Source organism: Tachyglossus aculeatus, chromosome 25, assembly GCF_015852505.1.
Source record: "Tachyglossus aculeatus isolate mTacAcu1 chromosome 25, mTacAcu1.pri, whole genome shotgun sequence".
NCBI classification, from domain to species: domain Eukaryota; kingdom Metazoa; phylum Chordata; class Mammalia; order Monotremata; family Tachyglossidae; genus Tachyglossus; species Tachyglossus aculeatus.
The window spans coordinates 1478979-1492830 of NC_052090.1; the positions used below are offsets into that span (position 1 = coordinate 1478979).

Consider the following 13852-nt stretch of genomic DNA (forward strand, 5'->3'; position numbering starts at 1 on the left):
TACTGCGCAGGCCTTGAAAGAAGATTTCCCTTTAAGCCATGTGATCTCCCCATTCACCAATCAGGAGAGAAGGGAAGGGATGCTTTTAAACCTCCTCATCCCATTTGTGCTCACAGTAGGATCGGGAAGCAAAGGTCTGATTGATTTACCGAAAGGAAATGCTATGTATCTGGTTGTTTTCCTACCAACCGAGCGCGTGTTCTCCCCGAGGCTGTCGAGGGAAGGTGCGGGGGTCGGAGCAGGCTCCGCAGAGAGGCGAGCTTTCTTTCCTTTCCAGCACGGCCCTCCTTAGGGCCGCCAGGTTGCTCTGCTTCTCGGCCCGGAGGACTGTGGGTCTCTGGGAGGGGCCCCGGCAGGACGGTCTTGGATGAAGATGTTGAGGAGAAGTGCTGGGGAGAACCTTCATTTTGGGAGCTAGGGTCCTGGTGGGGAATGAGAGGCGGTGTGGGCAGAGGCTTTGGGGAGAGAGTTCGTGCCATACCCATGATCAATCAATTACTGGTATTTATGGAGCACTTACTGGGTGCAGAGCACTATATTAAGCACTTGGGAGAGGACAATATAACAGTATAATGGAGTTGGAAAACAGTCCTTGCTCACAGTCTAGAAGGTGCTTACCCTCTGGGAGCAATAGATGGCCCGGGGGAAAATCGGTAAGTGGAGAGTTTGGCAGGGAGGCCAAGCCCTGGGAGGGAAGAAGAGGGCACCTGAGGAAAGATCCCGGTGCAGATAATGGGATCTCTCTGGGCCCGGGCCCCGGGATCTGTGGAAGACCAGTGGAGGAAGATGCCCCATTTGGAATTGGAAACGGAACTGGTAGCAGGTTTCTGGGTTTCACTTGAGGCGGGCAGATCGTGACTGACTTTGTTTCCCTCCCTCCCTCCCACCACCCTGTGTCCGTCGCCTGGTCCTGGGCCCTCAGACAGTCCCTGGCTGCAGCAACCAGAGGTGCTGCTGCTGCTGCACACGGTGATCGGCGTCCTCCTGCCGCCGCGTATCATCAGCACGTCCCGCAGCAAGAACTTCATGCTGGAGAGCTCCCCCGCGCACTGCTCCACGCCGGGTGACGCGGGCAAGGACTTGCGCCGGGAGGGGCTGGCCGAGTCCACCAGCCAAGCCGCCTACTTGGGTGAGCCGGGGCCCGGCCCGGCCCGCGGGACACCGACAAGCCGGGAAATCCAGAGGGGAGAGAAGGAACTCTTCCTTACAGCACAGAGTTGGTAGACCTGCTGCCTGCCGACAAGGAGCTTTCAGTCTAGAGGGGAGACAGACAAAACTGTTTGAAGGCTACATAGAGTTTGTGCTGCCACTGGTGCCTTGCTTCCACTCATATCATTGCCCAGCACCACTCCCACCAGCAGCATCACCGCCACCATTACCATCATCATCAGTACCACCACCACCGCCGCCATCCCTATCACCATGACACCTACCATGGCCACAATCATTACCATCAACACCACCACCATAACCACCATCAACACCCCCATCACCAACTCCATCGCCGTTACTGTCATCATCATCGTGACCGCCGCCATCACCATTCCTACTATCATCACCACCAGCAACACAGCCACCACCACTACTGCTGTCGCCATGACTATCATGATGGCCACCATCACTGCTATCATCACCACTCATTTTATCATTATCAGCACCACCACTACCATTTCTGCCACCATCATCGTAACCACCAACCCGATCACAATTGCCCCCATCATTACCATCACGACTACCACCATTTGCCTTCACTATCACCATCATCATCATTGTCGCCACCGTCACCTCTGGCCCCCCACCACCATCATTACCATCACCGCCACCATCACTACTACTATCCTCACCATCACTACCACCACCATCCCGATCGTCACTGCCACCATCACCATTACCGCCACAACCATCCTCACCCTCACCACCATCATTTCCGTGGAGACGTACTGGCTGCTTACTGGGAAATATGGCACTGTACCAGGTGCCTGGAAGCTATCAAAAGAAGTGAAAGGTATGACTCCTGCCCTTAAGGAGCTTACGCGCTAAAGGGGAAGACAAACAGTCACAACAGTGGTATTTATTGAGCACTTATTGTGTGCAGAGCACTGTACTGAGTGCTTGGGAGAGTAAAATATAACAGAGTCGGTAGACATGCTCCCTGCCCACAAGGAGCTCTCAGTCTTGATAAGGAGACCGGCGTAACTATTTGAAGACTACACAGAGTTTGTGCTGCCATTGGTGTGGAATCAGCATAGCTAGTAGATGTAGCATCAGGTTCCTTATTGTATCAGACAATCGATCAGTGGTATTTATTGAGTACTTACTGGGTACAAAACTCTCTGCTAAGTGTTTGGGCTGGTGGTGGATGATAGAGGCGGTGGACATGATCCCTACTGTCAGGGAGCTCAAGGAAGCACCATGTCCTAGTGGATAAGGCACAGGCCTGGGACCCCGAGGACCTGAGTTCGAATATCATCAGCTCCATCACTCGTCTGCTGCATGACCTTGGACAACTCACTTAACGTCTCTGTGCCTCGGTTTGCTCAACTGCAAAACAAGGGGACTCAATACCTGTTTTCCCTGCTACTTGACTGTGAGCCCCATGTGGGAAAGGAACTGTATCCAGCCTGATTAGCTTGTATCTACCCCAGCTCTTAGAACGGTGCTTGACGCATAATAAGCACTAAACACATACCATTAAAAAAAGTTATGATCTCAAGAGATTTAGGATTGTGGGACCCCTTAAGGACATGGACCGTGCCCAATTCCCACCTGAGTATTTTTTGTTGACATAGTATTTGTTAAGAGCTTGCTATTCCAGACACTGTATCTAGTGCTAGAGTAGATTAGAACAGTGCTTTGCACGTAGTAAGCACTTAATAAATGCCATCATCATCATCAGCTACAAACTAATCAGATTGGACACAGTCCGTGTCCCATACGAGGCTCACAGACTTAATCCCCATTTTCCAGTTGCAGTAAATGAGGCCCAGAGAAATTAAGTGACTTGCCCAAGGTCACAAAGCAGACAAGGTGAGGAACCAGAATTAAAACCCAGGTCATTCTGACTCCCAGCCCCTCGCTCTATCCACTGACCCATTATGCTTCTCTTCCAGTGCTTAGTACAATGCTTTGCACACAGTAAGTACTTAAATGCTATCACTGCTACTACTACTACTACTGCTACCCCAAACAAACTGAATAAAATAGCCATGGTCCCTGCCCTTAATCAATCAATGATATTTATTGAGTGCTTTCTGTGGGCAGAGCACTGTACTAAGTTCTTGGGAGAGAACAATGCAACAGAGTTGATCGACCCATTTCCTGACCACAAGTAGCCCTCAGGGAGCCGGCGAACTCTGCCAGACAGCCGTGTGACATCTCACCTCATAAGAGCCCATCACCAACCACCGTGCTCTGATGTCCTCCTCACCAGTGCCCCGAATCCCTCTCTGGATGGCAGAGGCTGGAAGTGAGGGAGCCAGAAGGCCTGGTGGCCTTTCTAGAGTTCAAGTTTGTCTTACTGGGTTTTCCCCATGAGGGGGTCAACTTGTGGGGGGAATCCCCTAAAATGTTGGGCCAGCCAACAGGATGTCATAGTCACCCTTCCTTGTCGAAGGAGGGTGAGCACCGGACAACAGGCCCAGCCATGATATCTCAGGGGAGTTTGGGTTAGGCCTGGCCAAGGAGAATGGGGAGATTGCCCGGCAATGTTGCTTAGCAGAAGGAGCACGGAAGTCTCCAGGGGTCTATTCCAGCTCCATTCCTGGCCTGTTTTGTGACCCTGGGCAAGTCACTTATCAGTTCTGAGACTGTTTCTTCATCTGTATAATGGGGAAAAGATACCTGCTTTCCCACCTTCTTAGGTTATTAGTCCTGGGTGGGTCAGGGACAGGGAGAGAGACAAGGATCAGCTCTTGGCAGTTAGAAAGTACTTAAAGAAATATCTTTATGGCTAGCATCGTTGTTATTGATAGTGATGATGATGATGATAATGCTGAATTCCAGTGGACAGTGGACTGGCTGAAGTTGCGGGTCCTGAGTGAGGCGAGGGCCCTTAGCAGCGGGGCCAGTGACAGGGAGGTGCCTGTGTGGAAAGGTGAAAGAGAGCTTGCTGGAGGAGGCTGGGTTTGGGGAGCTGTTGTAAAGAGGGATACCAGTGTCCTGCCCTGCCACAGTCCTCACCAGCCCCCGAGAACAATGAAGCAGGCGTGGCCCAACTCCACCCCCACAAGTCCCCACTCAGCCTCTTGTATTTTATCTCCAGTCCAGCTGGAAATCCCCCTTCCTGAGACTAGATTCAGGCCTCACCCTAGAACTCAGTGTGGGGGGTGGCAGGGCATTGTGGGGATGTCTACGGAAAGCCTTCCTGTCATCCCGTTTCCTGGACACTCTCTGCTGGGCTAGGCAGGACTAAAGCACATAAGTCAATTCACACTTCAATGTGTGGTCCTCTTGAGAATAATCATAATTGTGCTATTTGTTTTGTTGGGTTTTTTTAATGGTACTTGTTAAGTGCTTACTATGTGTCAAGCACTATTCTCAGTGCCGGATTAAATACAAGTCAATCAGGCTGAATGGGATCTCTGGCCCACAAGGGTCTCACAGTCCAAGTTAAGGAAGGAGGAAGAATGGGTATTGAATCCCCACTTTGCAGTTGGAGGGAAATGGGGCCCAGAGAAGTTAAGTGAATTGCCCAAGATCACACAGCTGGCAAATGGCGGACCTCTGGCTCCCAGGCACGTGCTTCAGCCACTAGGCCACACTGCTGGTTAAGACCTTACTATGTCCCAAGCACTGTGCTAGAAGTACTTCCCAAGCGCTTAGTACAGTGCTCTGCACACAGTAAGTGCTCAATAAATACAACTGAATGAATGAATGAAATCAGATTGGACGGATTCCCCATCCCACATGAGGCTCACAGTCTAAGAGGGAAGGGAGAGCAGGTATTGAATCCCTATTTTACAAGTGAGGCAACTGAGTCTCAGAACAGTTAAGTGATGGTCATACAGCAGACAAATGGGAGAGGTGGGAGAGATGGAATATGCTGGGTACCCTGGGTTTGGGGAGATGAAGCCAGAAACAGCAAATATGGGGGGGTTTTTGCCTCCCCTGCCCAGATGAGACCATCCAGCTGCTGGCCAGTCAGACCCACAGTGCTGACTCTAGATGGGGTTCCATCCTTCAATGAGCTGGCTTTGCCATCTGGCCAAACTTGGCTAGATCCCGCAGTCTGGGCAGTGCAGGCTGGACCTCCAAATCCAGCTGATACAGGGCTCTAAATCCTCCTTCTGGACATTGCTCCCAACTCCCAGAGGGGCCGGCTGTGCAAGGGAGCGTGGGATGGTGCCCCAGGGAGATGTTCCTGGCCCTGGAGACTGGCAGAGGGGTCCTCAGGGAAGCCAGCTGGACCCTTTTCTCCCTCCAGAACCACCAGCTTCCTGCTGGTCCCAGGCCCAGCCCCAGTCCACGCTTATTGGGGTGGCTCCTGGAATTTGGACCCGGGGCTGGCTGACTCAGTTTATCCAGGTGTGAGCTGTCGCATCTGGGGTACATTGGGCTGAACTTGTGGTCCTCCCAGACATCCATCTCTTTATTGCCCTTCATAACAGAAGGCCTCAGGCCCACCCATGCATCCCCTCCTGCCTGTGTGCATGTATACACAGGCATGCACGCACACACATGCAAACATGAAATCTGAGCATCTTACAGTGCTCCTCTTATGATTCCATCATCATTTACTGGAGTTTTTTTTCTTTTAATTGTATTTGTTAAGAACTTACTCTGTGTCAGGCACTGTATTAAGCCCTGGAAGCAGCATGGCGTAGTGAATAGAGCACGGGCCTGAGAATCAGAAGGTCGTGGGTTCTAATCCCAGCTCCGCCAATTGTTGGCTGTGTGACCTTTGGCAAGTCACTTCATTTCTCTGGGCCTCAGTCACCTCATCTGTAAAATGGGGATCAAGACTGTGAGCCCCGCCTCGGACAACCTGAAAACCTTGTATCTACCCCAGTGTTTAGAACAGTGCTTGGCACATAGTAAGCGCTTAACAAATGCCATAATTATTATCATTATAACACGCTAATCAGGTTGGACACAGTTCATATCCCACACGGGGGGTCTCCGTCTTAATCCCCATCTTACAGACGAGGTAACTGAGGCACAGAGAAGTGAAGTTACTGCCCAGTGGTCACACAGCAGACAAACGTGGAGTTGGATTAGAACCCAAATCCCCTAACTCCCAGGCCCTTGTTCTCTTCACTAGGCCACACTACCTCCCTGGGTGATTGAAGCTCTTTCCCACTTTGAGGCCCGTGATCAGACTTTGGTTTGTCAAGATTTAATTTCCCAGCCCTGTGCTGGACAGGTGACACAAACTCTTCTCTTTTCAGCCCCCCACCCCAGGCTTGGAAGCTTGAAAGTTTGGTGGTATGGACTCTAAACTGTAAGCTCATTATGAGCAGGGAATATGTCTGCCAATTCTGTTGTATTGTACTCTCTCAAGCGCTTAGTACAGTATTCTGCACATAGTAAGTGCTCAATAAATACAATTGATTGATTGACTGGACCCTAGGACATCAGGAGAAGTAAGGGGAAAGGGAAGGGGAACAGCAGAGACAGCATGGCTAGTGGGAAGAGCATGGCCCTGGTAATCTGGAGACCTGGGTTTTAATCCTAAAACCACCACTTGCCTGTTATGTGACTTATGGGCAAGCCAGGTAACCTCTCTGGGCCACAGTTTCTTCTTCCGTAAGATGAGGGTTCAATACCTGTTCTCCCTCTAACTCAGTCGGTGAACCCCATGTGGGGCAGAGACTGGGCCAGGTCTGGTTGTATTTTAACTATCCCAGTGTTTAGTACAGTTCTTGGTACATAGTAAGCGCTTCACAAATACCACCATCGGTTATTGTTACGAGGACAAGCAGGTGCCACGCTTTTTAGTGGAGGATGGGAATCACTCAATCAGTGGAATTTGCTGAGTGCTCACTGTGTGCAGAGCACAGTATTAAGTGCTTGGCAGAGTGCAATACAATAGAGTCGGTAGACATGTTCCCTGCTTAAGAGGAGTCTATAACCTAGCCGGGGAGACAGGCATGAAAATAAATTATGGATGTGTATGTAGATGCTGTGGGGCTGAGGGTGGCTGCATATCAAGGCTTAAAGGCTGCAAATCCAAGTGCATAATAATAATAATAATAATAATGATGGTATTTGTTAAGCGCTTACTATGTGCCAAGCACCGTTCTAAGTGCTGGGGTAGATACCAGGTTATCAAGTTGTCCCGTGTGGGGCTCCCAGTCTTAATCCCCATTTTACAGATGAGGTAACTGAGGCACAGAGAAGTTAAGTGACTTGCCCAAGGTCACACAGCAGACAAGTGGCAGAGTCAGTATTACAACCCAGGACCATCTGACTCCCAGCCCGGGCTCTTTCCACTAAGCCACACTGCTTCTCTTCATAGGCAACACAAAAGGGAGAGGGAGTAGGGGAAAAGAGGATTTAGGGAAGAGCTTTTGGAGGAGATGTGGTTTTAATCACATAATAATAATAATGATGGCATTTATTAAGTGCTTACTATGTGCAAAGCACTGTTCTAAGCGCTGGGGGGGGTACAAGGTAATCAGGTTGTCCCACGGGGGGCTCACAGGCTTCAACCCCATTTTACAGATGAGGGAACTGAGGCCCGATGAAGTGAAGTGACTTGCCCAAAGTCACACAGCTGACAATTGGCGGAGCCGGAATTTGAACCCGTGACCTCTGACTCCAAAGCTCGAGCTCTTTCTACTGAGACACGCTGCTTCTCCATACCATCACATACCGCCTCTACACTGCAAGCTCCTTGGGGGAAGGGAACATGTCTAACAATAATTATTATTATTATTCTTATAGTACTTGTTAAGCGTTTACTACGTGCCAAGCACTGTTCTAAGCACTGGATTAGATACAAGGGTATCAGGTTGGACGCAGTCCCTGTCCCACATGAGGCTCACACCCAATCCCCATTTTACAGATGAGGTAACTGAGGCACAGGGTAGTTAAGTGACTTGCCCAAGGTCACACAACAGACACGTGGAGGAGCTGGGATTAGAACCCACGACAGCCAACTCCCAAGCCTGTGCTTCTGCCACTAGGCTATGCTGCTTCCTGGGAGTCTACCAACTCTGTTATATTCAAGTGCTTAGTACAGTGCTCTGCACACAGTAAGCACTCAATAAATACTTTTGAAGAATTAATATTGTGCTCTCCAAGCACTTAGTCAGTGTTCCACACACAGTTAAGCCCTCAGTAAATGCCAATGATTGATTAAAGGTGAGAAGCAGAGAGGCCTAATTCAAAGAGCAGAGGCCTGGGGGGTCAGAGGATCTGGGTTCTAATCCTGGCTCTGCCACTTGTCTGCTATGTGACCTTGGGCTTTTCTGTCCCTCAGTTACCTCATCTGTAAAATGGGTATTAAGACTGTGAGCCCTGTGTGGCACAAGGACTGTGTCCAACCTGATTAGCTTGTACCTACCCCAGTGCTTAGTACAGTGCTGGCACATAATAATAATAATGATGGCATTTGTTAAGTGCTTACTATGTGCAAAGCACTGTTCTAAGTGCTGGGGAAGTTACAAGGTGACCAGGTTGTCCCACAGAGGGCTTACAGTCTTTATCCCCATTTTACAGATGAGGGAACTGAGGCACAGAGAAGTTAAGTGACTTGCCCAAAGTCACACAGCTGACAGTTGGCGAAGCTGAGATTTGAACCCATGACCTCTTGACTCCAAAGCCCATGTTCTTTCCACTGAGCCACACTGCTTCTCATGGGAAGCGCTTAACAAATACCATTAAAAGGAAAGGGTGAGGAGAGTTGGGGGGTGGGGTGGGGGGGGGGGGGCTATCAGAGCCCACTGTTGGGTAGGGACTGTCTCTATGTGTTGCCAATTTGTACTTCCCAAGCGCTTAGTACAGTGCTCTGCACATAGTAAGCGCTCAATAAATACGATTGATGATGATGATATGGGGAGGAGGGAGTTCCAGACCAGAGGGAGGACATGATGGGTAAGGGGTCCAGAGAAGAAGCGTGGCCTAATGGAAAGAGCATGGGCCTGAGAGACAGGGGACCTGAGTTCTAATCCGGATATGCCAACCTGATTACTTTGTATCTACCCCAACACTTAGTACAGTACTGGCACATAGAAGGCACTTAACAATTACCATAAAGAAATGGCGAGGAGAGCGGTGGTCTATCGTACTGAGAAGAAGCAGGGCCTAGTGGATAGACCACAAGCCTGGGAGTCAGAAGGTCATGGATTCTAATCCTGGCTCTGCCACCGGTCTGCTGTATGACCTTGGGCAAGTCATTTCCCTTCCTCTCAGCCTCAGTTCCCTCATCTGTAAAATGAGGATTGAGACGGTGAACCCCACAAGGGACAGGGACTCCATCCAACCTGATTTGCCTGTATCCACCCCAGCTGTTAGTGCAGTGCCTGGCACAGAATAAGCGCTTAACAGATTTCATAATTATTATTATTATTATATAGAGGAGGAGGGGGTTCGAGGCCAGCAGGAGGATATGGTGGGTAAGAGGATGCGAGAAGCAGAGTGGCCTGGGTGTGAATGCGGTTCCTGCAGTCTCTGCAGCATGGCTCCATTCGTCAGTAAGTTCACTGAGGGCCAGGATACTGTCTACCTACTCAATTGTTCTCTGCCAAGTACAGGGCTCTGCCCTCCGTCAGCAGACCATCAACGGACCGATGATCGACCGCCTTTCTCCCTGCAGCCCTGAAGGTGATCCTCGTCTGCTTCGAACGGCAGCTGGGCAGCCAGTGGTACTGGCTGAGCCTGCAGGTCAAGGAGATGGCCCTGCGGAAGGTGGGCGGGCTGGCCCTGTGGGATTTCATCGACTTCATCGTGCGCACCCGGATCCCCATCTTCGTGCTCCTGAGGCCCTTTGTGCAGTGCAAGGTAGAGCTGGTTGCTGCCCTTCCTGGGTCAGGATGCTGGGAGCAGGGGGGCGGTGGACAGCGCGGGACAGGCCGCAAGCCTTCCAGGAACCAACAGGGAGAGAAGGAAGGGAAAGGAAGTGGGATATGGGCCTTCAGTCCATCGGACAATCCATCGTAGGTATTGAGCGCTTACTGTGTACAGACCACTTGGGAGAGTACAATGTAACAGACACAATCCCTGCCCACACAAGCTTACAGTCAAGATGGGGGAGTCTTGCGGCTGCCATGTGGAATCAGTCAGTCAATCGTATTTATTAAGCGCTTACCATGTGCAGAGCACTGTACTAAAGTGCTTGGGAGAATACAAATATAACAATATAACAGACACATTTCCCGCCCACAATGAGCTTATAGTCTAGAGGGGGAGACAGCCATTTATATAAATAAATACATAAATTACAGCTGTGTTCATAAGTGCTATAGGTGGGGAAGGGGGATGAATAAAGGGAGCAAGTCAAGGAGATGCCAAAGGGAGAGGGAGAAGAGGGCTTAGTCAGGGAAGGCCTCTCGGAGGAGATGTGCCTTCAGTAAGACTTTGAAGTGGGGGGAGAGTGATTGTCAGTTGGATATGAGGAGGGAGGACATTTCAGGCCAGAAGCAGGACTTGGGCGAGAGGTCAGCGGCAAGATAGATGAGATTGAGGTTCAGCGGGAAGGTTAGCATGAGAGGAGAAAAGTGTTCAGGCTGAGTTGTAGTAGGAGAGTAGTGAGGTGAGATATGAGGGGCAAGGCGATTGAGAGCTTTGGAGCCAATAGTGAGGAGTTTCTCTTTGATTCGGAGATGGATGGGAAACAACTGGAGGTTCTTAAAGAGAGGGGAAACATGTCCTGATAGTTTGTGTAGAAAAACGATCTGGGCAGCGGAGTGAAATATGGACTGGAGTGGGAAGAGGCAGGAGGCTGGGAGGTCAGCAAGGAGGCTGATACAGTAACCAAGGCGGGTTAGGATAAGTGCTTGGAATAGCATGGTAGCAGTATGGATGGAGAGGAAAGGGCAGATTTTAGCCATGTTGTGAAAGTTGAACTGACAGGATTTAGTGATGGATTGAATATATGGGTGGGATGAGAGAGAGAAGAGAGAGAGAAGCAGGGGGAAGAAGCCATTGGAGAAGATGACAAGTTGGGGAGAGAAAAAGGGAGGGGGGCGTCAAGGGTCAGCAACATCAGAAAAAGAAGTCCTTGTCTTTCTTTTTCCCCATCCCCCAAACACACGCACACATGCAGATCCCCACTGCTTCTTCCCCACTGCATTCAAATATGCCCATGTCTTCCCATCCTGAAGAACACCTCCCTTAACCCCACGGCTCCCTTCAGTTATCGCCCCATCTCCCTCCTACCGTACCTCTCCAAACTCCTTGGGCGAGTTGCCTATACCCGCTGTCTAAAGTTCCTCTCCTCCAATTGTCTCCTTGACCCCCTCTGGTCTGGTTTCCATTCCCTTCACTCTACAGAAACTGCCCTCTCAAACAAAAATCATAAATCATACACCAATGATCTTGATTTCCAGATAGGGCTGGGGTGGGAAGGTAGTCCTAGCTCTTTTCCAAGGGCATCCTGGGAATGCCTCATCACCTTGCTTCCAGGGAGGGTGGGCTACTGGGCCCTTCTCCAGAGCTGCAGGCAGCCCCTCGCCACTGACACTCACCCCTCCCACTACATGAGAAGCAGCATGGCTTAGTGGAAAGAGCCCGGGCTTTGGAGTCAGAGGTCATGGGTTCAAATCCCAGCTCCGCCACTTGTCAGCTGTGTGACTCTGGGCAAATCACTTCTCTGGGCCTCAGTTACCTCATCTGTAAAATGGGGATTAGGACTGTGAGCCCCCCATGTGACAACCTCATCACCTTGTAACCTCCCTGGCGCTTAGAACAGTGCTTTGCACATAGTAAGCACTTAATAAATGCCATTATTATTATTATTACTTCCACCACCATCAACTCTCCCAGACTTTACACCAGACCTGATGCACAGGGAGACTCTCTTTCTCTCTCTTCCCCCTTCCTGCTCTCTCTCTCTCTCTCTCTCTCTCTCTCTCTCTCTCTCTCTCTCACACACACACACACACACACACACACACACACACACACACATACATACACCCTCTAATTCCCTCTCCTCTACTTCCACCCTTATTCTGCAATTAATTGAATGCACTGAACACCTACTCTGTCCACAGAGCCCTCTTCTAAGTGCTTGGGAGAGTATAATAGCTAGTATACATGGTCCCTTTCCTCAAGGGGTCTATTGTACTCCCCAAATGCTTAGTCCAGTCCATTCTATAACCTTCTTGAGGGCAGGAATCATGTCTACTAATTCTATGTTCTCTCCCATACATTTAATACAGTGTTCTGCCCAGAGTAAGCGTTCAATAAATGCCCTGGATTGATTGCATTATAGCTGCCAACATGTGCCAATAATAATAATAATAATAATAATAATAATAATAATAATGGTATTTGTTAAGTGCTTACTGTGAGCCAAGCACTGTTCTAAGCGCTGGAACAAATACAAGGTGATCAGGTTGTCCCACGTGGGGCTCACAGTCTTAATCCCCGTTTTACAGATGAGGTAACTGAGGCACAGAGAAGTGAAGTGACTTGCCCAAAGTCACACGGCTGACAAACGGCAGAGCTGGGATTAGAACCCAGGACCTCTGACTCCCAAGCCCAGGCTCTCCCCACTAAGCCACGCTCATCTTCCCATGGGTGACCCATATCTCAGCTCGCCATTGCCCTTAATAAGCCGACGTGGCTGGGATGGATGACCCCAGGCAGGTCCCTAGCCACTCTGTTCATTCAAGTTGACCCACTGCCTTTCAGTGGTCTTTTTGCTAGACCCCCCTGCAGCTGGACACACGCATACACACACACAGAGCAGCTCAGCAACTGCTCTGCCCATCTCCTCTCCAAATTAGATGCTCACCCAGCAAGCTCCTTTGTTTTTGGTTCCTGGGTGTGAACGGAGACTCAGCCGCTTTCCTCTCTCCATCCCCAGAGGTGACAGTGGTGATTGGCGGGATCCCGGTAGTCCCAGAGAAGCAGAGATGCTTGTGGTTGCACTGTGAGCTGGGGAAGTTGTCGTGGCCCGGGGATGGGCTCCAGCCACCCCCACCCTGCTGCCACTCTCACCACCACAAAAATGAATAATCATAATTGTGATATTTACAAAGTATTGACTTTGGCCAAGTACTTTGCCAAGTGTTGGGGTAGATAGATACAAGGTAATCAAGGTAGAGAAGGAGCGTGGCTCAGTGGAAAGAGCAGGGGCTTACGAGTCAGAGGTTGTGGGTCTAATCCCGGCTCCACCACTTGTCAGCTGTGTGACTTTGGGCAAGTCACTTCACTTCTCTGGGCCCCTGTTACCTCATCTGTACAATGGAGATTAATGATAATAATCATAATAATGATGGTATTTGTTAAGCACTTACTAGGTGCAAAGCACTGTTCTAAGCACTGGGGGGATACAAGGTGATCAGGCTCTTCCACGTGGGGCTCACAGTCTTAATCCCCATTTTACAGATGAGGTAACTGAGGTACAGAGAAGTTAAGTGGCTTGCCCAAAGTCACACAGCTGACAAGTGGCGGAGTCAGGATTAGAACCCATGACCTCTGACTCCCAAGCCTGGGCTCTTTCCACTGAGCCTTGCTGCTTCTCTGTGAGATTTGATTATTATCAAATCGGACATGGTCCCCTGTCCTACATAGAACTCACAGTTTAAGTAGGAAGGAGCACAGGCATTGAATTCCCATTTTACAGATGAGGAAACTGAGGCCCAGAGAATAATAATAATTGTGGTATTTGTTAAGCACTTAGTATGTTTCAAGCACCATACTAAGCACTGGGGTGGATACAAGCAAATTGGGTTGGACACAG

At 50.0% G+C, this 13852-nt stretch overlaps 1 protein-coding gene across 1 annotated transcript in view; it reads left to right on the plus strand.

Annotated features, from left to right (window-relative positions):
* Positions 1 to 13852, plus strand: part of UNC80 (unc-80 homolog, NALCN channel complex subunit) — a 146648-nt gene that overhangs the window by 97107 nt on the left and 35689 nt on the right. Inside the window, exons 33-35 of the mRNA XM_038766433.1 lie at positions 11 to 134; positions 923 to 1129; positions 9758 to 9942. Coding sequence (XP_038622361.1) covers positions 11 to 134; positions 923 to 1129; positions 9758 to 9942 — 516 coding nt within the window. The remainder of the gene's footprint in view (positions 1 to 10; positions 135 to 922; positions 1130 to 9757; positions 9943 to 13852) is intronic.